The 26,822-nt window shown below is 33.3% G+C and overlaps 1 protein-coding gene across 2 annotated transcripts in view; it reads left to right on the top strand.

Annotated features, from left to right (window-relative positions):
* The window catches only part of NBEA (neurobeachin), a 514,417-nt gene that overhangs the window by 422,844 nt on the left and 64,751 nt on the right, over positions 1-26,822 (top strand). For both annotated transcript variants that reach the window (XM_032190243.1, XM_032190252.1), the window contains exons 45-47: positions 4,594-4,706; positions 14,173-14,313; positions 22,601-22,720. In XM_032190243.1, coding sequence (XP_032046134.1) covers positions 4,594-4,706; positions 14,173-14,313; positions 22,601-22,720 — 374 coding nt within the window. The remainder of the gene's footprint in view (positions 1-4,593; positions 4,707-14,172; positions 14,314-22,600; positions 22,721-26,822) is intronic.

The following is a 26,822-nucleotide window of genomic DNA, read 5'->3' as shown; positions in this document are numbered from 1 at the left end:
TTCACTTCTTTCACTTCTGTCTTCACTTCTTTCTTGCCCTCTTTACTGACTTGAGCGTATTTCATCATGTTTACAACTCTGTTTTTTTCCCTCCCCTCAAAAAAGTAAACACTGCACTCTGCTATTTATCCATCATTCTCAGTGTTATGCTCTCTGTGCCCCTGTTTTTTATCCTGGCTGTGTAGACATAAGCCTTCCTGGCCACCTTCCCCCTCCTACCTATTCCCTTCCCAGGGATTCTTTAGTTTTGAAGGGCTGGGAGCAGCTATGATTATACTAATTGCTCTTTCTTCAGGCACATAGAAAAATGCCATATTACATGTGAACAATGTGTGTCAGCTGAATGCTTTGGGTGATATAAGGCCCCAGTAATTTTTATTATTCTCACTTTCAAAATTATTGATAAGTCCTTAAAAATAATACCACTGTAGCAAAAGAAATCAATAAGAGTGGAGACAAGTAGTGTATGTAACTGACTTCTGCTATTTTTTTTTTCTTTTCAAATTGTAGTATATTTAATATGTGTTTACATTTGTATATTGGTATTTTAGTTCTTTTAAATCCTACCTGCCACAGCTCTTAATAGAACTGGAGAATAATTATATCCATAGTATTTGTAAGTAATTTCTTCTAGTGGAAAGGGATTATTTTTAAAGGTTTGTGGAAAAACAAAATGACATCTTGAGTCAGGTAATAAATTCAGATGAACTTCTTCCCCCTCCCTCTTTTTTTATTTTTGCCTGTTTAGCATTTTCCACTTTTTTACTCTGTGATGTACAAGCCCTAGCTGGTTAATTATGTATATATTTAGCTACTGCATGTGTTGGGCTTATTATTGTCATCTAATTAGATGTAACTCGAACAACTTGCTTCTAGAAAAATCATTAAAAATTCTTTCCTAATGACCTAGAGATGACAAAATGTCTGTAAAGTGTGAAGAAGCAGACAAGCACAGGAACATTGCTCTTAAAGAGTGTTAATCCAGATGCTGCAATCATCTAATTAAACAATATTTTGCTGTCATTAACATTTTCACCAAGGAATTGCAGTTATAATTTCTTTGTCAGCTGTCTCTAGCTCACTTTACCTTCAAAACTAAAGTGCCATATAAAAACATTAAATTGGATGGTTTAATTAAAAAGTTGTTTTTTTTTTTTTTTTTTTTTTTTTTAATTAATGAAGAACATATCCACTATTTCTGAGATCTCATTTACTATGCCTCAGTTTTATTGTTCAAGTAGATTAGTGTCAGAGGCTTGCAATATTTAATATTCAGCCTTTAATATTAATCCCTATAAGCCTACTTGGGAAAAAAATCTGAAGCTTCTGAAAAGGTATAGTGACTGCTGATAGCAGTACAGGTTTGTGTTTTAAATTTATTTATTTATTTAGCTAAAGAAAGAAACAAATGATTTTTTCTGGAAGCACCAGACAATTGAAGAGATGGCTAAATATATTAGTCTGCTGACTTTTTACTCTGAAAATAGCCATTATAAAGTCAGAACTGATGAAGAAAATATTCCTAATAAAGTTAAACCACTAATATTTATGCATGTTTAGAATTAGGGATTTGTAATCCCATTACAGCCCTAGATCACTGTCTTCTGCTCAGATAAGCATAGATGTGTGGTCCAATTTCATCATGAGTGTTTGCTCTCCTTTTACAATTTAAACTAGTGTTCATCTTTCTGAGTCATTTTTATTTGTTGATATTAAAAAGAAAAATGTTTAATTAAGAAAAATAAATAATGAAATTTTTACTAAACAACTTAATGGTTATTATTAATAGTTAATCTCTTCATAAGAAAATATGTTTTATAAATATTGAAGTAGGACAGTAGTAAATATTTTGTTTATTTAGGCATAAGACTATGGTTATATTTATCAAATACATAATCACAAGGGCTCCATAGTATGTAGCTTATTCTGTCTAAACTGTGAGATCATCTGCTTCAAATTATTTCTCACTGTGGAGTTAAAAAAAAAAAAAAAAAAAAAAAAAAAAAAAAAGAAGTGTTACTGATAACACAGAGCTAATTCCACACGATAATTTTTTCAATTGTCCATAATATAAGTAAACTTTCAAAAGCACACAGCAAAGAACTCACGTACAGCAGCTAGGCTTGGGATTGCTTTTTTTCTTGTGCTGTTTACATATTTGTGATTTTCACATGTGGAATTGGAACAAAAAGTCAAAATCTCATTGATAGAATACTGAAATTGAAAACAAAATAATTAAATAAATATTGAAATGAAATAAAATCTGAATATGTAAAGTCTCAGTTTTGAAATTAAAAGTAATTTTGGATAAATCTAAATTTCCTTTTGAGAATTTTGAAGAAGGATGTTCTTACTTTTACAAATGTTTCACAAAGTGTTTTCTAAATATATTTTTAGGTACACTTTCCATAAAAAATTTTGATTCTGAAGAATCATAACATTTGCTTAGATTTTGTATTAGACTCTGCTCACCTCAGTCATTCTTTTCCTGAATCTCAAAGTTACTTTGGCCTGCAGTCTACATAAACAGCAAATGTATAACAATAATACAAATAGATGAGGTAAATGTGTCACTGAGATATATTAGAAAGAAATTTTTGCAGTAGTTAAAATTATTTTCTGACTTCTAAAATATTATGTAAATTATTTCTTTCTTCTTTTTGGATGAAATTTTAGAAGAGGAGAAGAATACATTAATCTCATTTACAGAACAGGAACAGAAGAGTTTGGGAGAAATCAAAAGGAAAATTTCTGCCTCTGAAATTTCACTTCTATCTTTTTTGGTATATTTTCTGTTGTGGAGATTTTTGCAAACTATTAGTTGATGATTGTGATGGTGAGAAAGTCATTTATTATATAAAGGAATACTTGTATTAAGGTCACATTTTAAAAAACATTAAATTTGACAACCTGAAGAAAATTTAGAAATCATATGTAGTTAATCCCTTGCTAAAGCATCAAACAATATTCTGATATGAGAGACATAAAACGTGACAGACTTACCTTCCTTAAAGATTTAGGAGTCCACCAAAATTTAAACAAAATCATTAATATTCTGCCAGAGAGTACTTTTCCTCTCTCATGCTGATAAATTTTGCTTTATTTCTTGATCTAATTGTCTGATAACTACTCATTGAGTCCAAGAATGGTTTTGCATTCATTCATTGTTAAGATTAAAGAATTGCCTTTGTTCCTATCCATGTTTATTTGTATGGTGTACACAGTGCTGTTTATATATATATATATATATTTATTTATTTATTTATTTATTTATTTATTTAACAAAGTTGCAGGGTTCCAAATGTTAAAAAACAAACAAACAAAAAGCACATAATAATAACAATGTGCACCTTTCCCTTTTTCAGTGAGACTATACACAAAATAAAAACATACTTCTTGTTCATCAACTTCCATTGAAAAATAAGGTGCTTGTAGAGCAGTGAAAGTTTCATATTTCATTAAAGCGGAGCTGATTTTTGTGGAGAATTGCAAATGCTGCTCAGAACAAGGAAGCCTGTGTTTTTCTGTGCCAGGTTTTGTACCCCAGGAATCTGTCCAGAATCTGGAAGGAAGCAGTTAGCAAGACAGGGCCGTAAATCTGCTGCAGGACTGGGAATTGTTAACCTGGGTTATTTCAGTCTGCTAATTATATTATATAAATACACACACATATATTTATTATGTGATTTTGTTTTTTAAGACTCGTGTTGCATATTGTGTGGTTGCCAGTAAATCAATATGGTGGATGCTTCTGTTCCATATTCTGTTCCATATAAGCAACTTCATTTGTCTTATCACTGAAATGTTAGACACCACTAAATACCAGTTGACACCAAAGTAACAGCCTTTCCAAAACTCACTTTTCCTGGTGATGAACTCATAATTTTCAGTTCACTTCAGTCTCAAATTGTTCTTTTGAAACAGTATCTAAAGATGGCTTTTGCATATTTGAACTACTGCTGGGATCATAGCAATGTTTCTTTCATTACATTTCTAGAGAGTAGGCTGGGGCAGTCATCTTTTATGAGTGGTACAATGTTTTTTAATTTTCAAAGTGGCTAGGAAATACTGTTACAGTAAGCATGTCTTCTTCCACCTCTAATTCTGAGATCTCACCCTTTCTTCAGTGGAGAAGTGTTGTGGGGAATAATGGATTAATATGCTTCAGGTCAGATCTCCATTTTCAAACCTCAAATAGACACCCTTGCTGTTGGACTGTCATTTGCAGCCAATCACATTGCATATAGCTTATAGAAAAATAACACTCATTGGAGTTATATTGGAGTTTTAGATTTCAGCATTTGTGCTAGAAAACAGCTCCATGGAAATAAAAAGGAAAGTGCTTAATGGCATAAGGTGTTTTATATCGATTTTGAAATACACTGTGCTGATATTACACTGATTTCTGTGTTGACTTCCGTTTCAAAATAAGTGCACCTAAACAACTGCTAAGCTCTGGAATATTTATATCTGATTCTGTCTAGTGGGATGAATTAGGAGCATGTAATACAATAAATGTAACTCCTAGATTGCTTTTCAGCCGGAGAAATTGACACTATTTCCTAATTCTTAAAACATTTTCTTTCTTAATAGGACGAACGTACAATGATTTGAACCAATACCCTGTATTTCCATGGGTGTTAACAAACTATGAATCTGAAGAGTTAGACCTGACCCTTCCAGGCAACTTCAGGGATCTTTCAAAGGTATTGTTCAATACTGTTACAGACACATAGCCAGCCTTTTTAGCAAGAATTTTTGCTTTATAAGTTACAGTCTGGTTAATAAGTAAATCTTTATCTTAAAGTCAGAAAAGTATGAATTAGACTTCTATTTTATAATAATTTTATAACAAATCTCTACATTACGTATTTATATGATGCTGACAGAACTAGTTCCAAACTTGCAACTGTTCGGTGCCTTTTGGCTTCCCTTTCATAATGAGACCACTTGATCTTACTGTCTCCCTTACTTCATGAAAGCTGATCCTTTAGAAATTAAAAATTCAGACTAATTTTTCACTTCTTTTGCAAGGCCTAGACTGCAGTAGCAGTGCTTGTTGGTTTAACAGTTGTTAAGTAAAGAAGTATTTTTTTATTTTAGAATATGGAGTATCTGGTTCCTATTATTATGTGGTCCTCCAATCAAACTTGGACAGTTAGTTTTTTATAATAATAATACATTTCCTGTTTTTTGTTTCTCTAATATCACCAGACTGTAGTCTACCCAGATCTTTGTGCCAATATATTGAAGAAAAAATGTGTCCTAGCCAAGGGTGGCAGAAGCATCTAGGGGGTTCTAGTTTTGGTCATCTGGAAGAAAGACAAGAAATGGTTTGAATCTGAGTTGTGGGAAGAGTCTTCCTTTTCAAAATGCTCATGCATTTTGAGTGAAGCTCAAAACTCCATAAGGCTGTCACTTGTTGGCTTTATGAATGAGGCTGGAGAGAATAAAATGACTCTCAAGGCCTATGCTGGAGCCCCTGGTTTACCTGCTGCTGTTAGGGATGAGGGTTTCTGGTGCTTCTGCTTTTACGTATGCTTTTCTTTCCTCCTTTTCCTGCAAATTAACATCTTGGGCAGACAGAGCCCACCCTCAGCATCTCAGTGTCTTGTATCCCTGTTGGAATGGCTGTACTTGCAAGACCTCTACATGCAGTATCTATTGACCCTGTACCTGTAACTGTTCCTGGAAGGCTGCTTTTGTGAGACTTCCAAAATAATTTGAATAGTACTTGATTGAATAATAGCAGATAGACACCTAAGTTCCCCCTCCCCCCTTTTTTTTCTTAGGTAAATAAAGATTTTTTTAAAGAAACAGAAATCAAACTACATTAACTATAGGCCTCAATTGTAGAAAAATTGGTTGAGACACTACTTGTATTGTGCAGAACTACTGACCTTTCACAGTATTATATGTTTGCTTCACAAATGTGTTTCTTACTTATATAACATCACCATAAACTGTACCAGAAACAATAAAAAAAAATCCACTAATGTGGGTTAAATAAAGATCAGTAATAGACTTGCACTGGCTTGTTCACTAGTGAACATTATAATAAGCGTTTTAAATTGTTTATGGATAAAGCTTTCATTAAGACCCTTACACTTTTCAAAATATCTCAAATTCACTTCTTTCTAGCATGAATAGCAGCGTGTGTGGTGAAGTGCTACAAGATTAGACTGTGTCTCATGAGTCTTTCATTAGCTACTTAGTTTTGGTTGAATCCAAATTTTTATGGCAGCCTATTAAAGTATATAATTGCAACAGGAAGTAGTGTGATAGCTGAGTAGATAGGTTTTCCTCACGAGTCAGTAAAGACTCATTATGGAATTAGTGCTTGTACGGTTTATTAAGTATCACCGCAATCCTAGAAGTGCTCTCCTTTGAAAGCAAATGTAAAATCAAGCCCTTGGTTATTTGTTTCTTCAAGAATCCATGCACAGCAGTATTTTGCCCAAGGACCTTTTCTTACCCAATTTGATAACTATATCCTCTTATTAGAAAATTACCAGTGGTTTCCTCTGGAAAAGCTAGGTTTTGGCTACTCTGAAAAAAAAATACACAGAAATAGTTAAACAGAATAGTCTCCCCTTTCAGCCAAGATCTGGGCTGCATTTATTCCATGTATGTGTGAGAAAGCACATGTGCAATCTGTGAAGTTTTTGGGGATCCTTCAAGATAAAAGGGGTGTAGTTGTCAAATTTTTCAAGTGTTTATTACAATAAGGTCTGATAGCAGCTCCTTAGGTTTCATTTCACAATGGTTTTAAAAGGAAATTTAGATTAATGATTTTCTGTAAAATGCAGTGGCCAGTTAGTATGAAATACCATACTTCTGTGCACTTCGGCTGTTATGCGTTACTTATATCCTGTTTCAGTTTATGCATTATTAGTAGGTTACAATCTTCAAAATCAGACCTTACCTGAAATATTTCCTTGGCAATTCTGTTTCCATTTTCATTCTTGTCCAGAACCTGTAATTAAGCCCCTTCTTTCCTTGTTTGGGAGGTGAATTCTGAGCAGCCTACTGCTTAATAACTGGTGATTTATTATTCACGTTATTGAAGCTAGGTGTACCACCAGGCTTCAGTCAGACCTCTGGGTCAGGTGCACACAGTATCTTTTCCATGAGGAGCTACTTTCTTCTGTCATAGTTTACCCTGGAATGCATTTCTGCAGATTTGATGGCAACTCAGAACCTCAAGCTAAGCTGCTGATAGATAAAACCTCCTTTGTCAGTTCCTGACCTTCTGTCGTCCTGTAAGTTTGCCCTTCTTGGGTTTCAAAAAGCCTCTGTCCTTAATATTTAGCAATCAATATGCCTCAAACAACCTTTTGAAGACATTTAGAATTCTAACGGTATTTTTTACAACTATATGGGTTGTAAAAGTCCACAGAAACAGTGAAATTGAAATTAAAAGTGATGCCACCTATCATATGTTGTTTTGTTGGTTTAAAACATCTTTTACAGTTATAAATATAAGTACTATATCTATCTTCTTTTGAAATCATCCGTGTATTATCACACAAAGTTCCCACAAAGCTTCAGTGTCATTTATGATAACTGACTACACTTCTTTTGAAATTTTTTAATTTCTTTCTGTATAAAATATTATACATCACCTATGCATTTTCACAGCTGCTAAGTGAATATACTTTATAAATGTAATTCATATGTTTTGTGGAAATGAAATTAGATGTGTTTAGTTTGCTGACAATGTCAGTGACAGTAAAACATATGCCTTTTGCATTTAACTCATACTTAAATATTTACATTTCTGCAAAGCAGTCTTGAACATGTAACTTGTCCTCTCCAAGTATTCCATTTTATTCTAGTTTTATTTAGCACTCATTATGGTGATACCTTTGCATCCAAATGTTTCTTGTTCTCTCCAAACAATTAGTCTAAAAATATTAGTCTAAAAATACTTACACCTTTTTCTTTGAAGTGTTTGGAAATTTCCAAGTGTTTCAAGTGTTTTGTTTTGTTTTCCTTTTTACATATAATTTGAGATTTAAAAACAGGGCACATGGGATTTGAAGGTGATGTAGCTGTAGGATATATTGGACCAGGCTTTGAAGATGATGTAGCTGTAGGATATATTGGACCTTTTATTTGGTTAGACAGTGTAGGCTCAAGTTTTATTCATTCCTTATACAAGGTTAAAGGTTATATTTATTGTTTGACAGGATGAAAAGCTAATGAAAGAGGCTGTCATAGATACATAGATTATCTTTTCACTATCAAACCACCAAGTGATCTGCTTATTTTCTTCTTTATTGAAATTTCCTTTGGAAAAATGCCTATGGTAGTAAACATTAGTACACAAAATGTGTATGCAGTCCCTCCTGTACCCAGAGGTTTTGGGGGTATTGCTTTCAGGCAAAGCACTTAAGATGTGTTATAGTTTGTGCAAAATTGTATGACTTTTACTCCTAAATTATAGTGAATGCATGGGTTTGACATGCTGCATTGTTCCTGCTCATTAAAGTGTAAATGGGACGTTTTCCTCATTCACTTCTAGTCATACATCCGGTTAAATAAAATTATTTCTTCACCAGGCAAAATAATACTAATATTGACATGTGTATGAGACATCACACACCCATTCATCGAGTGGAAAAAATTATATTTTGTTAATATAGAAGGTGTTTGACTGACGTGTGGTGATAAGCATAACCACTTTTCCTTATTACTGTGCCATTTCAAGAAAAGGAAGTGATAAAGCCCGAAGGCTTCTAAATGTAATAATGCAAATGAACGCATCGAGGTGTGAATATTTCAAGGCAAACCACACTTAATACTTCCAAAAATGCATATACCGTGGAATGGAGTTTATGAGTATCAAGAACCACTCTCACTGGAAAAATGAAAACTGCAACTTCTCTCTTTATCGCATGCAACTCTACTATCAGAAGGAAAATTAGTTTGTTTCTCATTTAGTTTAAGTAAGCCACACAATTAAGCATATTATTTTATTAAATAAAAAGTTTATTTACTGAGTGAAACTCATACTTTGAATCTACCAGAACCCTCATGCCAATTAATAATTTTGAGGTTGATATGCCAAAGAAAAGCTGTTTAAAAATGTGGATAAATTTAGAATTTAACTTACATTTTAAAGTACCATGCTGAGATGCCCTACTTAAAGGTTTCTGTTTGCTGTTGTTGTTTTTGTTTTTTAAAAAAAGCAAGTAGTCAAGAAAAGCTGTCTGTGTTCAGCCAAAGACAAATAAACGCATGCTCAAGATTCCTTTTGTATCCAGCTACAATTTTGTGCAGTGCATTAGAAAAAGAGATAAACAGATAAGGTAGCTGCTGCCTGAATTAGAGTCAAGATAAGCAACATATTTCAGTGGCCAGATAAATAGGATGCTGCATTCAGTTCTGCTCTCATGAGAAAATGTAGTTCTATGAAGATAGCTGGCAAAACAGTAAATATTACATGAGCTAGCATAACATGTCCACTGGATATAAACACTAGATGTATTGACAATACACTGGTTCAAAGGCCAGATGTCTGAAGAGATTAGCCAGATAAAAAAGAGTGACATGAATAGCAGTGTGTTTTTAATGTTAAAGTAAATACTTACTTTATTTTTAAATGGAAAAAGAAGCATAAAATAAACTCAAACAGCAGCTTTTAGTACACCAGACGTGAAGTGGCTGAATAGAAATTGTCATAGAGGGAGATGTTTTGCATGATTGGAGCAAAGAATATATTATGAAAGCTTGTTATGAAAAGTTATATTATTTGGTAAGAGTCCTTAAACACTTTTGCTTTGTTTTGTTTTAAATAAAAAAGCAAATGATGTATTTGGCAAAAGCTTTTTATAAAATTTTATAGAAATAACTTTTTATTTAAGGGTCAAAACAATTTGTTTGACTCAAATTCAATTTCCATATTAGTCTTATGGTTAAGGTACAGGACTGAGAAACAATACATGGATTCACCTTTGCCTTTGTATTTTTTGTGCAAGAGATTTTATCTAGTTTGCACAGCAAGAGACCTTAATGAAATTTAAATAAAAGTATTTGCATCCATTACATGAAGATGCATGTATAGTTCCATATCTAGAATTTATCTGTATTTTATAACTATAGTATCAGGTTAAAACTGTATTAGTTGACTTTCTGGGCTGAGAATGGCACTATACATCTATGGAAAAGTGACCAAAACTCCCTACACCCTTTTAAAAAAGTAAAATCAGAAATGTCTCATCCATACAAAAAGAAAATATGAGAGACTACCTTTATTGTAGAATTTATAATCTAGCATCACACGTGATTTATCAGAGTAAAAATGGGTTAGTTTTTTAGTTTGTTAGTTAGTCTTTTGCTGAAGAATGAACTGTTACCAGTTGCTTTGGGCAAAAATATTTTGCTACATGGATGTTAGGGAAAAAGAAAAACCACTAAGGAAACTAGTGGCAGACTTCTTTGCATTTACCCCATACTTGATATTTTATTTATTTACTTTTCCTCTTGCAGTAAATGTCTGTTCATTTGGTGCACACAAATTGAGGTTAATCAGCAAGATTTTTAATTATGCAACAAAAGAAAATAAGTTACCTAAGCATTTTCAGTTAGCTTTTTCAATGTGTATGATTTCATACACCAGGAGAGATTAAGTTGATTCTATTAATGTGTGAAGTGCCTTATAGAGGAAATCTACACCTGCAAGAAAAGGAGAAGAGGAAGATCAGATGTTTCGTGTATTTATTTGCAGCAGGCCAAAGAGAACTGGTGTAATTCTGAACTAGAAGCTGGAAAGTTGCATGAGCACGGTGCAACTCCCAGCTCTGCTCCCTAGGCAGTACTACAGCTGCACTACTGACATTTGTCACCTGTGCATAAGCTTCTATGCCAACCATTCTAGAGCGAGCTCAGGGACTTTTAGCACACCTTTGTATTGCAAACTGTAGTCATACCTAAGCAGTTTACCCAGGAACACTGGAAATATTTGTGGAATGTCAGAAATGAAGCTGTATCTCTTGAATCCCAGGTTACTATCCAGATCACTACTTCATCCAACCAAGTATCTCTACAGAGAAGTCAAGGTGGGACTTTGTAGCTGGAGACAGGATCCACCTTCCCTGCTTCTTTCTTTCCTTCTTTCTTTCGTTCGTTTGTTCATTCTTTTGTTCTTTCATTCTTTTCTCTCTGGGCCAGGGAATGATAATTCCCAGAAAATATTATCCCTAAAACTTTTCACATGAAAATTTTCACACTATGCAAGAAGACAGATGACTCACATGATGTTTCATGTAAATAGCAGGTATTTTGTGCATTTCATCATTTTCCTTCAAATGAATCCTAAAATAATTGAAAGAAAAAAAAGTATTCTGACTCTGAAAAGAATTTTGATGAGGATGAAGGTAATCTTCAGAATACAGCTGTTTAGGTTTATCATTTAATAAAATGAACATATGTCTTCCAAAAGTAGATTATTTTGGCTACTTGTGCATGCATCTTTTATATAAAATTGGCAATGTATGACATATCTTTTATCTTCTAAATTGAAATAACACTTCTCTCTGAAGAACCTTGAAAATATGATGGTGTCTTTACATAACCATTTCATTATAACTATTTTATGACTTTAGGAAATAATTGTCAAGCTTTTGAAAGAAAGTACCTTTTCCTTGAATACAGCTATCCATCGATATATGCACATTTAATAATGTTGTTTAAACCTATGGGTTAAATCACCATTAAAAACAGTATTTTGCTGGTATACAAAACGTCTTGTAACTGATATTGAGGATTAGTTATATTTCACAACCATTCTCACCATTGTAATTTTACAATGAAGAACAAAACCACATAACTTATTTGATGAAAGGCATCTGATTGGCTTCAAATATATACTGAAATGCCTGCATTTTTGATTTTCAATCTTGCTGTAATCACCATATCATTCTTTACTCTGCTTTCAAGCACATATGTACAATAACATTATGACAGATCATTCCTCTGTATCTCATAGCCTCAGAATTCACTGTAGCATGGGGTAAGATGCACCTTCACAGTAGAGGGAAGATATATTCTCAGGGTGTTTTTCCATTACAAAGTACTATCTCACTGACTCAGTTGCCAATTTGTATATCCTTCTCAGAGGGGGTGAACATTTCCTGTAAACACACTATAGTGTGAATTACTGCCTTAGCTTTGGAAATGTTCAGCTGGGGACTGGAATTTGTTCTGTTAGAGACATGGATACAGAATGTCTTGATGAGGGTGGTATTGGCAGGTCCCATACAGTCCACAGAGCAACACAGAACCCTGGCATAATTTAGTGAAGTGCAGATGTATCTGCACAGTTTGTCAGTGGAATAGGAGAATAATGTCTTTTGCTAAGTTACTCTTTCAAGAAAGTAGTTGAGCAATGATTTTTATGTATTGGCAACTTACATGCTGTAATAATGCCTACATGTTTCCTCAAAGTGACAGGATGTGTAATGAAACTAACAAAAATGCAAATATTTATTTTATTCTTTTTTTTTCCAGTAGTTGGGAAACAAGCCTGGAAAGTGTTAGGGAATGGCTCCTACTTCCCTTTCAAGAATGTTTTGTGAGGTCTTGCAGTGCAATCTACATCAGATAACACTGATCCATAGGGATTACTCATACATTTTACATGTATGCGAAAGCTATTAACATCTCCACAACACAGCAAAGTATTAAGCATCCAGAGTGTTTCATGTGAAAAATAATGAAATCATAGTGTTTATAAATGTAACACTTCATCAAACACTGCTACGTAAAAACAAGCTATAATATCGAAAATTGGAAAACAACAAGTTCTATGTCAGCCTTTTTAACAGACATCTCAAAAAATGTAACAGCATGGAAGGAATAAAATATCTGTAGCTTTGGAAGTGTTCAGTTACATACATAGTGCAGTGAAACACACAGATTTAACCTTATTTTGGTATTTAATTTCTTGGATTTCAACTCAGTAGAAAAATTGTACTCTGGAATGAAATGCAAGAATACCTGTCAGTGCTTGGAAAGGGGTCAAAGATCTTGAGTGTATGTTTATTTTCAAGTTGTAATTCCATTAATAATATTAATTTATAGTAAAAAAAAAATAAAATCTTACTCTGAATTTTTGAGAAATTCAAATCAAGTAATCATTTAAAATTGTAGTAAATTCTTTGGTCTGGAAATGTATTCTCCTTTTTGTGTTTGGTTGATTTTGCTACAAAAATTAAACTCTAAAGATTCTTTGTAGATAAGTAATAGAGAAACACACTACTACTATCTCATCCGGCAAAACAGTTTTAAGATCACTTTGCATGTATATCTTTCATCATTTTGTTTACTTCATATTTTATTTTCCATATTCCAATGCCTTTTGTATCACACAGTAACAAATAGATTATAAAAAAAAATGAGATAAAGTGAGTTAAAAAATCATAGAAAAGCATAATCACCTAAGTACACATTTCAAAACCAACAGTTACTATTAATGTCTAACTTTATTTCTTTTCATTTTTCTTATTTTTCATATTTCTTATTTATATAGATTTCCTCTTAAGTATTCTTCAAATGGTCTTAGAATTTGTGAATAATTTCCAAATGGTATTGTTTTTAGAAAAAGCTTGTTTGTTTCTCTTAGTAAAACCCGGTTTTGTTCAGTCAGAAAGTAGATCCAGTCTTTCAGGGTTATGCATAGTTTTTAAGTATTTCTGCTTAGGATCACCAGACACCATCAGCAGTTCCGCATGAAATCTTTTCATCATGAACTGTGCATTACAAAGTATCCTGTGTGAGCAAAAGTCAGTTTTCATTAGCTGTGTGATTACAGTGAATGACAGCAACAGAAATATTAGTTTGGCCTCAATGCATTTTAAATGCAGTTTTAGACGTTTATTTTCAGAACAATGTTACTGAATTAATTGGGAAACTACTCATACTTTAAGAAGGTCTTGAAAGTTTGCAGATGTGGATCACTTATATTTGTCAATTAAAATAAGGGAAGTCATAAGACTTTTAGTACAAAAAGCTTTTGAAATAAAATTCTAAAGTTACAGCAGTCTGAAAGGATTACTCCAACATGGAACGAGTTTGGTTGCAGAATCTCATATTTAGTGAATCTTAATTTAGAATTAACCTATGGCATGCAGCCCTTCAGCTGATATTTGACCTCTCATCCCTTTGCAGCCTATTGGTGCTTTGAATCCAAAGAGAGCGGTCTTCTATGCAGAACGTTATGAGACATGGGAAGATGATCAGACTCCACCTTACCATTACAACACCCACTATTCTACATCTACTTCTACATTGGCTTGGCTTGTTCGTATTGTAAGTATTTCTAGATCCTGCTTTTCATTAGCATCTTTACCTACAGCATCTCTTCCGTCATTTACCACTATTTTGATTTTATTAATGAAAGTACCTTCCTATCAAAATCTCTGTGTTCTTCATTAACTTAAAGATCTCACAAATTCTCTGTGTATACTGTGTATACTCATTTGCAATGATCAGGAAGTCCTTCTTACCTACACAGTCTGAAATATATTTAATTGTGGTGGTGTAAGGACATGTAAACCATGTGATGAAGGAATCCATCCAAAATTAAATCCATCTAAAAAATCTCTAGACAATATGCAAAATTGATATTATTCATATATTCATTTATTATTTTCAGCTAGAGACAAGATTAAGGAAAAATCTTTCATAAAAAACACATTAAATTGTGTCAGGTTGAGAGGGAAATTATAGTAACAGCTTTATATTAAAATTGTATGCTGTAATATTTTATGCAAATGAACTATGATTCATAATGAATTAATAGCTTAAAATTTTCAGAACTGTAAAAATATAGATTCCAACTTCAAACTGCTGTTTCAGTTACAGAAATCTCATGCTTAAATCCTACTCTCAGAATTAGTCCTAGAGAAGGAGGAAAAAAGATAGAATGAATCTGGATTTGTTTGATGTGTTAACACAATGAATTACAGAAAAGGGAGTGTTGATGAGAGACTTAAGGTTTCATAAAGAACCCTGAATTCAAGAAGAATTGAGTCACTGTGTAATTACTGAACTTGAACTCCACTCTGTCAATAAAAATCTGTCATATAAGGTGCATTGTAAGCACCTTTCATACACAACCAACCAAAACAGAGCTGCATAAAACTAGAGATCTGCATTATCACTCATCTCAGCTTCCCTAGACATGTCCTGGTAAGAAGGGAAAGGAAGAATTCATGTGTCTATGAGTTCAGGATATAGTTCTTAAACCCGTGGGAAACTAAATGTTGATTACACTCCTATACAGGGTGATCACTGTACTCCTTTTAAAGACTGCTAAATTATTCATGTACTGTGAGTACATTTTATGGTTCACATGTGCTTCTTTGTTCCCTTAAAGTGTATTAAAAATAGTGGTTTTATTTGCATGTTTATCTATTAATTTTGGCTGGTATTCAACAAAAGATCCCGTCTTGCTAACCACCAAATTCTTAGGTCTAAAAGTCTGCTTGCTGGCTGAACTTATAGCACACCAAGGAGTATTCATTTCCTGTATTAGGCTAATGCTGTGTCATTTTTACTGCTGTTGTTTATGTAGTACTGTAGGTGTTCTAACTGTCTTTCTTTCCTGCACTAAAGGAGTGAGAGAATAAGGTCTCTGCCTTGATGCCCTCGCAGTATAGATCTGACAAATTATGTTTGTTGGAGCAAACAGTATATTGTGAGAGCATAAAGCAGAAAACAAAAGCAAAAATAGTGCTTTCCAGGGAAGTGGGATAGTGCCAAGAAGGTGAAAACATCTAAGGAGCATACATAAAATACACAAGAGCACATCTAGATAGATATTTGAGGTTTAATTAAATACAAGTGACCATCAAAGAAAAGCAATCCCTACTGGGAGGAGACGACAGAAGTGAAAGGGTGGGAAAACTTTGAAGCTCATAAAAAGGTGTAAAGGAAATGCTTGAGAAGACTGGAGAGGACTGCATGCGGAAAAACAAAATAAAGATTTGAAAATAAGTCTCTAAGGAGACAGTGAAAGATCATAGATATGGAGATTATGAAATCATCATGATCCTTATAGAAGATTTTTGGCTACAAAATAGAAGATAAAAAAAAACCCTAAGGGAGAAGATTATGCAAGTGAAGTTGATAGATACAGCTAAGTCAGATTTCTGGAAGTTTAAGAAGGATTTCTTGTTCATGACATTTTTTCAGTCATGTTTTGCTATGAGTTAGTGAAGATGACCATATAAGACTTTATTATTATTATTATTATTATTAAATAAATTATAATCTAGTCCAGGAAAAGGAAGGTGCCAATGAGAGATGCAGAGATCCAGACAGAAAATTACTTTCAGTATTTTAGGATGTTGGAAAAGATTTGTGGGAAGAAATGTGTTACAAGAGAGCTTTTGCCAGAAAGGGACAACAAAATGAGAGTGAAAGACAAGAGTGGGAAGTAAAATGTTGGGAGAAGACTGAGTAACACAAGGAATAAAAGGAAAGAAAGAGAGAAAGAAAATGAAAGATAGAGAGAAAGAGAGAAAATGAAAGAAAATGAAAGAAAACAAACAAAAAAGCTATACATTAAAAAAAACAAAAATACACTGAGAATGAGTCTAGACAGAAGTAGAATAAAGAAGTATAGAGTAATGGAGATCTAAGGGGGAGAAACTATATGCTTAGACCTTTATATTGGAAGAGGTAATTGTAGCAGTAAGAAAGGTAGTTTCAGCCTCTCTGAAGTATATGAATATAGAAGTATCTGAAATATAGAGAGAGTTGCCACAAAATTTAAAAAATAAAATATTTTAATCTTGCTTTTTTGCCTTTGACAGATGTAATCTGGTTCCTGTCAGTTCTTTTCAAAACATTGCTTCAAAACATATCATATTTCTGAGTCAATTCTGTGATAATCTGGGACCTACTGTCCCTCTGTATATGTCCCTCTGTTTCTTTCCTTTATCTAATATACCAGCCTACTTTTATAAAAGGCACTTTATACCTTAGCGTCAGTTCTGTTCTGTGTTATTATTCTGATATCATCAATCTCTGCCTGCCATTTGTCATTAATCTGTTTTTCACGGCAAGTAGAATTTTCACTGAAAATTGAATTAGTTTGTGTACTAAGATTGTCCATAAAATGTCCATCTTTAGAATTGACCTATTTCATTACATTTTCAAAAATATCCCATTGGCTCAGCTCATAATATGTTGAGACTACTTATAATTACAGCAAACATAATCAATTTGTTACTAATGTGTTCTTCCACTTTTCATTATATTTGATAGAATAGGCTGTAATCCTTAACCGAAGTAGTTATGAGATACTGAGATGCTATTGCATCTGCAAAGCTTCTGTTTGTATTTTCTGTGACCCATTTGCACCAGTCTAGATGTGCTCTATTCTCTTCTGCAACAGCTCTAAGAGAAAAATGAAGGCAGTTTTAGGACCGTAAATGTCTCAGCCCCACTGGGCCTTTCCAGATTGGTTACAATCCCTCTTGAGGGTTTTACAGCTGAGCCTGAAATTCTCCTGAAGCAAGACTATGCATGCACTCTTCTTCTGTACATATGCGCACATTCATATGTGAACAAAAATTATAATTTATCATTAACCTGTACGTGTTGATTTGAACTAATGGTTTGTGCATTTAAGAACACTACATCATTACAGAATTTTGAAAAGTCATGAAACAACCCTCTAGCTAGCTTCATAAAAACTGAGTCACTGCCTAGAAATATTTGATGCTAGTATTACAAATGAATCCCAAATGATCTCCAAACAATAGGTTTGTATCTAAAATCAACTGCTTCTAAAGAGTGGTTAGCGTTCTTTCTAAATTGATTAGTAGATTATTAGCTAGATGCCTACTTTACAGAAAGAGATATTGAATGTGAAAGTCTACTGTCTACGGCATTGTTTAGTCAGGTTAATAAAGGTGATAAAAACTAACACAGAACATTGATTTATAGAATATTGCTTTCCCATCCTTTGAGGTGTTACTGAAATCAAAGTCTTTTGCACATAACACGTTTAGATATAAATCCAAGAAGCTGAGTCAAATAAACCAAAAGGTTCTACTTATTCATTGGGAAATCTGAGCCAACATCATCCACAGGTTTTCTCCAGCAAACAGAATGAAAAGTAATCTGGAAAGGGATGCTCTGTTCTGTAGGTACTGTTATATTTTGTACAAATGAAGTTCTATTATTTCTATGTATATTTCTTTTATATATATATATATCTTATTATATCGAACTATTCATAACCATATTCATGGTTAAGTTACCTTACCACCTGCTTTGAGAGTGTTTTTTGTTGGTGTTTTTTGTTTGTTTTTTTTTTTTTTTTTTTTTTTTTTTCCATTTATTTTCCATCTGGACCAGTGAGCATTTAAGTTGCAAGAAGGCAGAATAGTTAAAACAAAGAATTTTACAACAGAATGCCATATACCCTTGTAGCTTTCTACCTGAAAAGCAGACAGAACAAAACAGAAAAGTAGACAGAAAAAGGAATTCTGTCTTGAGTCACATGGGAATTGAGTATTGGTATTGTTTTGAAGTTTTTTGAAGTGAAATAGGCTAGAGTTATGGTGCAATTTGAAGAAACTGTGTTTGTATGAATTAGTTACATCTTTTTGGATGGGGTGATCAGGAAGTTTGTAGAGGACTTCTGGTTTCTGTTAGAATGACTAAGTACCTGTATAAGTTAGAAGAGGTCCTGGATTTGTTGTGAGACATGTATGATTAAGCCCTAAGCAAAGGTGGGGAGGATTTTAGGTCCTCTTTTAAATAGATTGTAGTAAACATGAATCTATTCTGTAAGCCTGAGCAGGACAGTCATAGATATATCAGATAAAAAGTGTACATTACTCTGAAAAAAAAAAACCAAATAACCTCTTTTTTTTACTCTGACAAAGGGTTGAAAAGGCATTTTTGTTTAACATAAGATGTCTCAGAATGACACATCCCTTCCTTTCCTCTCCCCTCCTCCCACCATAAGTGATTCCAATGGGACTATGTGTTGTGAGAGGGTAGATGGAGGAAGAGAAGTGCTGTTGAATTGAAAAATTACTCGTTCCCACAGCTCAAGCTTGTATTCATTGTAATCAAGTATCCCACGAATTTCTCTTCTCGTTGGCAGTGAAGAAGGCGTGAATTTTATTCAGAATATGAGGAATGAGTGAGATGGGGTTATAATGAAAACATTGTGCAGCTTTATAGTTTTCATAGCAACAAAACCTTTACATGAAATGACAGTAATCGGTATCATAGAATAACACTACTTAAATGAGTCTATTGAATGAGATATTAAATATATTTATATGATATAAGCACTTGACTTCCTAGAGAAAAAAATACTTTCAAATTATGTGAGAGGTCTGAGATAAAGCAAGTGAAAGCTGTGAATTTCTGCAAAGGATTAAACATCCAAAAAGATAGGCACAACAGGTCGTAGTAGGATAGCATAATAGGGCACCCTGTAGTGCTCAACTATTAAAGGTTTAATCCTTGATTATGAATTTTATTGCTTTTGTATATTTGTCTCAGATACTTAAAATAATGTTGCCATGGAATTTTGGATTAATATTTTTACATAATTTATTGTAATTACATCATTTTTCTGGTTTCTGCTTTTTTTAATCCATCAGCTGCTTCTGATTTCAGAACCTCAGCAGTGACCCACAGACAGTACCACAATAGCATTCACAACAACTTATACATTTTACAAAGAATAAAAGTGGTAAGCAGGGGCTGGTAGGAAACAGAATTGTTTGCGCTCAGATAAAGAACTTATACATTTTTTCTGTATCAATAAGCTAGAAAAAATGGCATAATTTGCAAAGATTGCTATTGTGAATATACACAGAAATTGTCATGGGGAAGGGAGGCGAATGTAATTAAAATGAAAATAATTCTATTGTTAACAGAATTTAATGTAAATATAATGTTAAGATTATAATAATAGCAGAATTTTAGGGTGAATTAGGTATAATTATAACTCTGTGTATATTTTTTCAGTTTGCTATCTCTGAATCTAAATAATACCCTTTTTTCATTTGTATTTTACATGGAGTTCCCTGTTGGAAGCACTGTAAAATATCACAGAATCATAGAATGGCTCAGGTTAGAAGGGACGTTAAAGATCATCTAGATCCAACCACCCCGCCATAGGTAGGGATGCCACCCTACCTATGTGCAACCCATAGTTGCTCAGGGCCTCATCTAACCTGGTCACCTCCAGGAATGGGGCATCCACAACCTCTCTGGGCAACTTGTTCCTGTGCCTCACCACCCACCCTCTGAGTGAAGAATTTCCTCCTAATCTCTAATCTAAATCTCTCCTCTTTAAGTTTAAAACCATTCCCCCTTGTTCTTTCATTATCTGATTGATAAAAGAGTCGCTCTCCATCTTTTATTTGTAAGACCCCTTTAAGTACTGAAAGGTCACAATGAGGTCACCCTGGGGCCTTCTCTTCTTGAATTTGATCAGCCCCAACTGTTCATATATAAATATATATAATATAAAACAATTTATATTCTTTCAGTATTTCTGTTCATTGTGATACTTTTATGCTCCTCTCCATGTTGAGCTACTGATAACTTCTAATATTTTGTTCAATTTATAAACCTCTTTGTCATTTGCTGTGCACTCCCCATTTCAATAATAATAAATGCAAACAAAGCTGTTGTGCAATGCGAGTTAGGGTACTCCAACAATAAATGATATTGTGATGTTTTTCATGTAATTTATTTATTTTTAATTAATTAATTAGCACAGAATGGCATTCTCTGGTTGGAATTAATGTAGTATCAAAAATAAATTTCTAAGATTTATGACTATTGTTTTGAAATTATCTTTTAAAAATAAATTCCCAATGTTTTAATAGAAAAAAAAATAAATATGAAAAAAATCAGAAATTAATTAGAAAGTAATAGAGTGACTGGCATTGTTATAATGAAAATGATTGCATGTACTCTGAAAGTTAAGATACTGGTCCTTGAAAAAAAAATCTTTGTTCAAATATAAACAATTGCTTTAAGCTACTTCTAAAGTACCAACATACTGTGATAACAATAACAGAGACATCTAATTCCTTCTCCTTTAGAGAGGGAAATTTGGAATATTTCTTTTTGAAAGGAAGTAGCTTGTGTTGACTGTTGCATATGATAGAAAAGAGTAGTTGGGAAGACATAAGGATGAAAAATTTGAGAAAAAAATGATCTCTGGAAATCGGAATTCCCTCACCTTCCATCTTCCTCCTCATTTGGAATTCTTTGGATGCAATACCTTTGCATCCATGCTTTCCTTATGTATCTCTTAGCTGTTAAATGCTAGTGAAACTGAACTACTTTAGTCCTCTATAATCCTGGATAATTTAAATACAATGTGTATAATGTGACATAATTTCCTCAAAAATTCTTCAAGAATCCCCTGCTATATTCAAAAGTTTCAGAAACAAAAAATGTAATAAAACTCAAATAGTAGCTATGTAATGCTATAATATGAATTATGATCTGGTGATTAGGAACTGCTTTGAAGATTAATGAAGTTTCCAAATAAGCAGACATAGACGGAAATAAATTTGGGCATGAATTTAAAGGAAGGAATAAAACTTTTTCAAACACTCACCACAGTACTTTGGAGAAAAGGAAGAAATGGTTTCCATCCATGTGGACATATTGCCAAATATTAATTGAATCAGAGAGCTAGTGGTGTGATTCTGGAAAACCAGGTTGTTGGCAATAATCTCAGTAATCAGGTCAAATTAAGGATTTGGTCCACTGTCAAACCCTTCCCTTATGGGGAAAGCAGTGACATAAAAATGGCTTCTCCAGACTGTCAAAGACTTGAGCTCTTCCTACCCAAAACTTAATAGCTGCTTCCATTAGTAAGTATTGGGAGTGTGGTTTCAGATAGAATTAGCAAAAATAAAAATTCTAAATAGTTCAGCTCTGAGTGCCTCTGTAGGCACTGTATATACTCTGTATACTTTTCTTAAAACCTGGCACATAGATGAAGAATATTTTGAGCAGGGAAAACATCGTAGCTGACATTTGGCTGCCCTTAAATAATGATAAAGTTGTAACTGCCTCAAAATGTTAAGTACAGCCATTCTGCCCACCAGGAGGAAAAATTGAACTTTCTGAGGTCTTTTAAATTAAATGAAAACAAAAAGAAAATCCAAGCAGGGGATTTTTTAAGATTTTATTTTGACATACTGTCTTACAAAAGGTAAACAAAACATAAGTAACACATAGAGTGTTCACAATGGTTGCAGTGAAGTAGGCAACCAGCATGAACTAGAACTTAAATCCATAGGTCTGCCACTGATAGATAATTAAATTTATGGCAGAGTGAATATATAAAATAGCCTTTCCTACTAGAGCTCAGGATCTATGTGTGCAAAATATGTTAGCACCAATAAATGTACTAAGATATTCAGTACAGATTATCATGCATAGATATAAATACGAAGTGCCATATTTTTCTTTAATTCTTCCTTTACGAATTATTTTGATCTGAAAAAGTCATTTGGATTTCATTAGAAACCTGTGTCATGATTCCTTCTGCTGTTTACTTAATCTGTCTTCATTTCATTGACTACAGGAGCCCTTTACAACATTCTTTCTAAATGCAAATGATGGCAAATTTGACCACCCAGATCGAACCTTCTCTTCAGTAGCCAGGTCTTGGAGAAACAGCCAAAGAGATACCTCAGATGTGAAGGTAACATACACATTAAATGAACAAATATGTATTTTCATTTATGGTATTTTGTTTCTTGTAGACACAAAGAATATTTTGTATGTCATATCTTTACGTTCAGTATACTAGATTTAGTTTAAATAAAAAGTAGATGTTACCAAAGATTATTGTTCTAATAGAAACAATCAAAGATTCTTTGAAGTTGAGTGGACAAAAGGTGTTTTGTTTTTATAGAAAAACAACTGAACTGATCTAATTTAGATCACATAATCAGGAGATGGAGAAAAGCCCAATAAATTGTTCTTTCCTGCTGTTAACTCGATATTTGGCCCACTCCATAAAACACAGCAGGAATTGGATTTGACCTTAAAGTGTCATATTGTTATAGCTTGCCTAGCTCTGGGTTTGCATTGCCTGGGGCAATTAATAAAGCATTAATGACAAGACCCATTTAAAATGTTGGCTTTTCTGTACAGCTTTAGCTTTTACTTGACTGTGCCTGGGGGTATTATGCAACAATACACATTAGATTAAAACAACTTCTACATGATATACAGAAACAGCCGGAGAGCAGGGTGATTTTACTGTTGTTATTCCTTACCTATTGTTAAATACAGAGGGCTATTGTTTGTGTACATGGAACCTTATCAGAAAGAAACCAAAATCTTATAATATTTTGAATTTTGTTATCCATTTTTGATTCTCATTTTCTCATAATAAGGTGGGCAAAAACTGAAGTATACCCATAATTGCTTTCTCTAACTTATATATTACCTTAAAAAAAAGTAGTAAAATAAAATAAAATAAATAAAATAAATAAAATAAAAATATCTCTTCTATTTCAGTACTGCCACTCATACTAGGAAATACATAATGAAATGCAGGGTCATATTACCATTATATTTTTTATTTAACTTGACAAAAGAAGAAGTAAGTTTGTTGATTTAGTTTTAATCCAGAGATGTTTGCATAAATATTTTAGCAGTCTCAGAAGTGTATGTGGACAAACCATGTTATTCTTGTTCAGTTTCTAGTAAGAACAATGAATTGTAAATTATACTGTTGTCTTAATAGATGGTAGAAAATGCTTTTTAAAGAAAAGAAATTAACCTAGCTCTCTTAAAACCCATTTCATACTTATTTATGCTCCTCTTAAAGTCAATAATATTTTAAGTATTATTACTGGTATTACCTTTTTGACAAATAGTTTTTTTTTTTTTTGTGTGTGTGTGTGTTTTTTTTTTTTTAAAAAAAAAGGAAGAATGAAAAAAATATATTTTCAAAACTTGTTGGAAGGAGTTCAAATTACTATCTACTAATTTGACATGCAGCAATTTCTTTGAATTCACATTTATGACATTCTTATTTTTCATTTACAATAAAACCTGGTTTTCTTAGTACTCCACTGGAATGGCCTCCTAGAAGTGGGGTTGAAATAACAGATAAGAGCCTTAAACTGAGGAATAAGGGAAGACAGTTGGAAGTGACTGTAATCTTCTTTCCTGGTTTTAGTACACAGGAGGAGGGCAGTTAAATACATGAAGGCATAGCAAAAGATAAAGGAATATCTATGGACAGACGGAGAGTTTATATTCAAGTAGGGTGTATAATTAGTGAAATGATTGTTCCTAAACTAGCAACCAAATGAGTTATCAGTAAAACAAGGAACTGAAATGTTTTATGAAAACACCAGGAGCCTTGTGAACCACGTGGGGTAATTTAAACTACTGCTGCCAGATATTGCAAAGATGCAGGAATTATGGAGGAATTTTGTTGTAGTTAAAAAAAAAAAATGTATTTTTATTAGAAGAAAAAAAAAAAGTTATTCAGATAAAACAATATTTAAAAGTACTCAAACACAGGTACTTGCCTTCAGAAAAGGATGGCAAAAAAAGTGAAGATATGGTATAGCTATGTACTTTGATGTCATTAAACATAAAGAGTGGAGCTGTGGAAAGCTTGGATAAATTAGTAACAATTAAGGGTCAGAGTCTCATCGGGGACAAGATTGTAAAATAATTTATTCTAGCATACATTTGGGATTCTTCTGTTGAGCCCCAGAGTCAGATTTAGTTATATATATACATTTCTGTTATGCCATTAGAAAAAGAAATACTACTTGGAACTAAGTCATTACAGAAAATCTAATATGGGAGGCACAGATGAGGTATGTTAGCTAATAAATGTTTTCTCCAGATAATCCCTGGCCTGTCTGTTCAGGGATACTTCAGGGATTAAAGATGCTGTTTAAAATATGGTTTTGTTAATTAATGAAGATACAGGGCAGTAGAGTTTAGAAATTAACCTTGAGTTTATTTATTATGAGTTGGTTTAGCTTAAGATAAAAATAGACAAAAGCAGATTTGAAAATAAACTAAATAATTTAAGGGCTGCTAAAGCAAATAGAAAAAGTTCATAAGCTGTTTGAATAAAATAAATAAATAAATAAAGGTAGAAAGGAAAAGAGATTTGTAGGTGTATTTAGTAACAGCATTCAATACATCACATCATCAAATTAATTTATTATGTATTGATACAAATTCGCTACTGGAATAAGTCTTTAGTACACTTCAGTAGCCTAAGTAGTATATATAAATTCATTTCTGTTTTGTGTTCAGTTTTAAGAAGGAACCTTGAAAATCAGCAGGGCAGTGGAAAGCTTACAATGAGACCAAAGCTACATGCTTAGCATTATGGCAACTGAAATATATCATGGCATCTAAATTCCAGCTGAAGGAGTTTGCTTAGTCTTTCATTTGTTTCATAGCTCTCATGTTCTTGGAGAACACAAGTTTTTCTTTTTTCCTTGTTTGATTTTTAATATGTATGCATGCTGTATAAAGCAAATCCTGAGTTCTTGCTCTGCTGGAGAACAGCTAGTGAAAGTATATACTGAAACCGGAGGGAGCCATAAGAGCAGTACAAATATATTTAAGGAGTTGGATACAGGAAAAAAAGCCCGTATGTGTGGGACAATTAATGTCTAAGAGTGAAGACATGGTAACATAAATGCTATGAAACATGGGACTGTATGAAAGGGAGAAAATTGTTTGCCAGGGAACAAAGAGGTAAACCTTAAAGGAAACCCGAAAAATGTTTACTTTACCAACAGAGCATGAAAAGTTAAAGAGAAAGAGAGTATTCTTGAAATTTGAATATCCTCACAAAGCAAAGTGATAAAATCCTTATTTCTCAAGATTCTTAGAAGTGTAGACTGGTAAAACAGTGGAAAAACATCAGGGACAATCATGAATTGGCAAGAGGATGCGCTAGTTGACCCTGTAGGCCCTTTCCATTTGTAGAGCCTGTGTTTCTTAGCTATAAATCAAGAATGAGTATAGCAGCTAATTGTTGCTGTTGTTTGTTGCTTAAGATCTTAATGAACTGCGTTTCTCAATGCCATGACATCAGGGCCAACTTTTCCCTGAGGCCTCAGAGTTCATTCTGAAAAAGGACAGGAAACTGAACTATTATTAATATTACAAATACCCCATTTTTTTCAGATCAGTTGTACTCCTACTTGAAATGCCTGTCAGGCTTCTTATGCAATTTTATCGGTTTTCAGACACAGGAAAAGGTTTGAGGAGCCACCAAGAAACCCCCTCAAAATTCCTACCCATTTTTGCTCTCTTCTAAGCACAGCAACCTCTGTCTTGCACAATTAAAGAACTTCAGCTCTGTAAGCATGAAGCAACCAAACATTCATTTTCAGCTGACTGATAGCATCTAATATTTATATAGTAGTCCTGCAAGTCAATGCTGTGCTAAAGAAAAGATGTGTAGAGCTTACATGTGAGTATAAAATCTTAAAGCATGCTATCTGTCCAAGTGTTCCTCATATTTGTGTAGCTTCTTACTGGCTGCACACAAAACTGTATGTGTAGATCTTTGGCAGTGGCACATGAGGTGGATCCCATGTGATATACATGCTGGAAATGGTTTTCCCACCCTAGAGATTTTGTTAGGCTTTACATATATGAGGCATGTGGAATATGGACAGTGCATCAAAGTAGCAAACTTTCAAAAGTGTTAAGAACAGCAAATGTTCATTATTCATGTATTCCTTGTCGTATATTTTAAATTCATCTGTGCTGCTTTAAGCACATTTAATCTCTGATCTTGC

The sequence above is a fragment of the Aythya fuligula genome, chromosome 1, assembly GCF_009819795.1.
Source record: "Aythya fuligula isolate bAytFul2 chromosome 1, bAytFul2.pri, whole genome shotgun sequence".
NCBI lineage: Eukaryota > Metazoa > Chordata > Aves > Anseriformes > Anatidae > Aythya > Aythya fuligula.
Note: the sequence above shows the minus strand (reverse complement) of the source record. Positions and strands in the feature narration are given on the sequence as shown.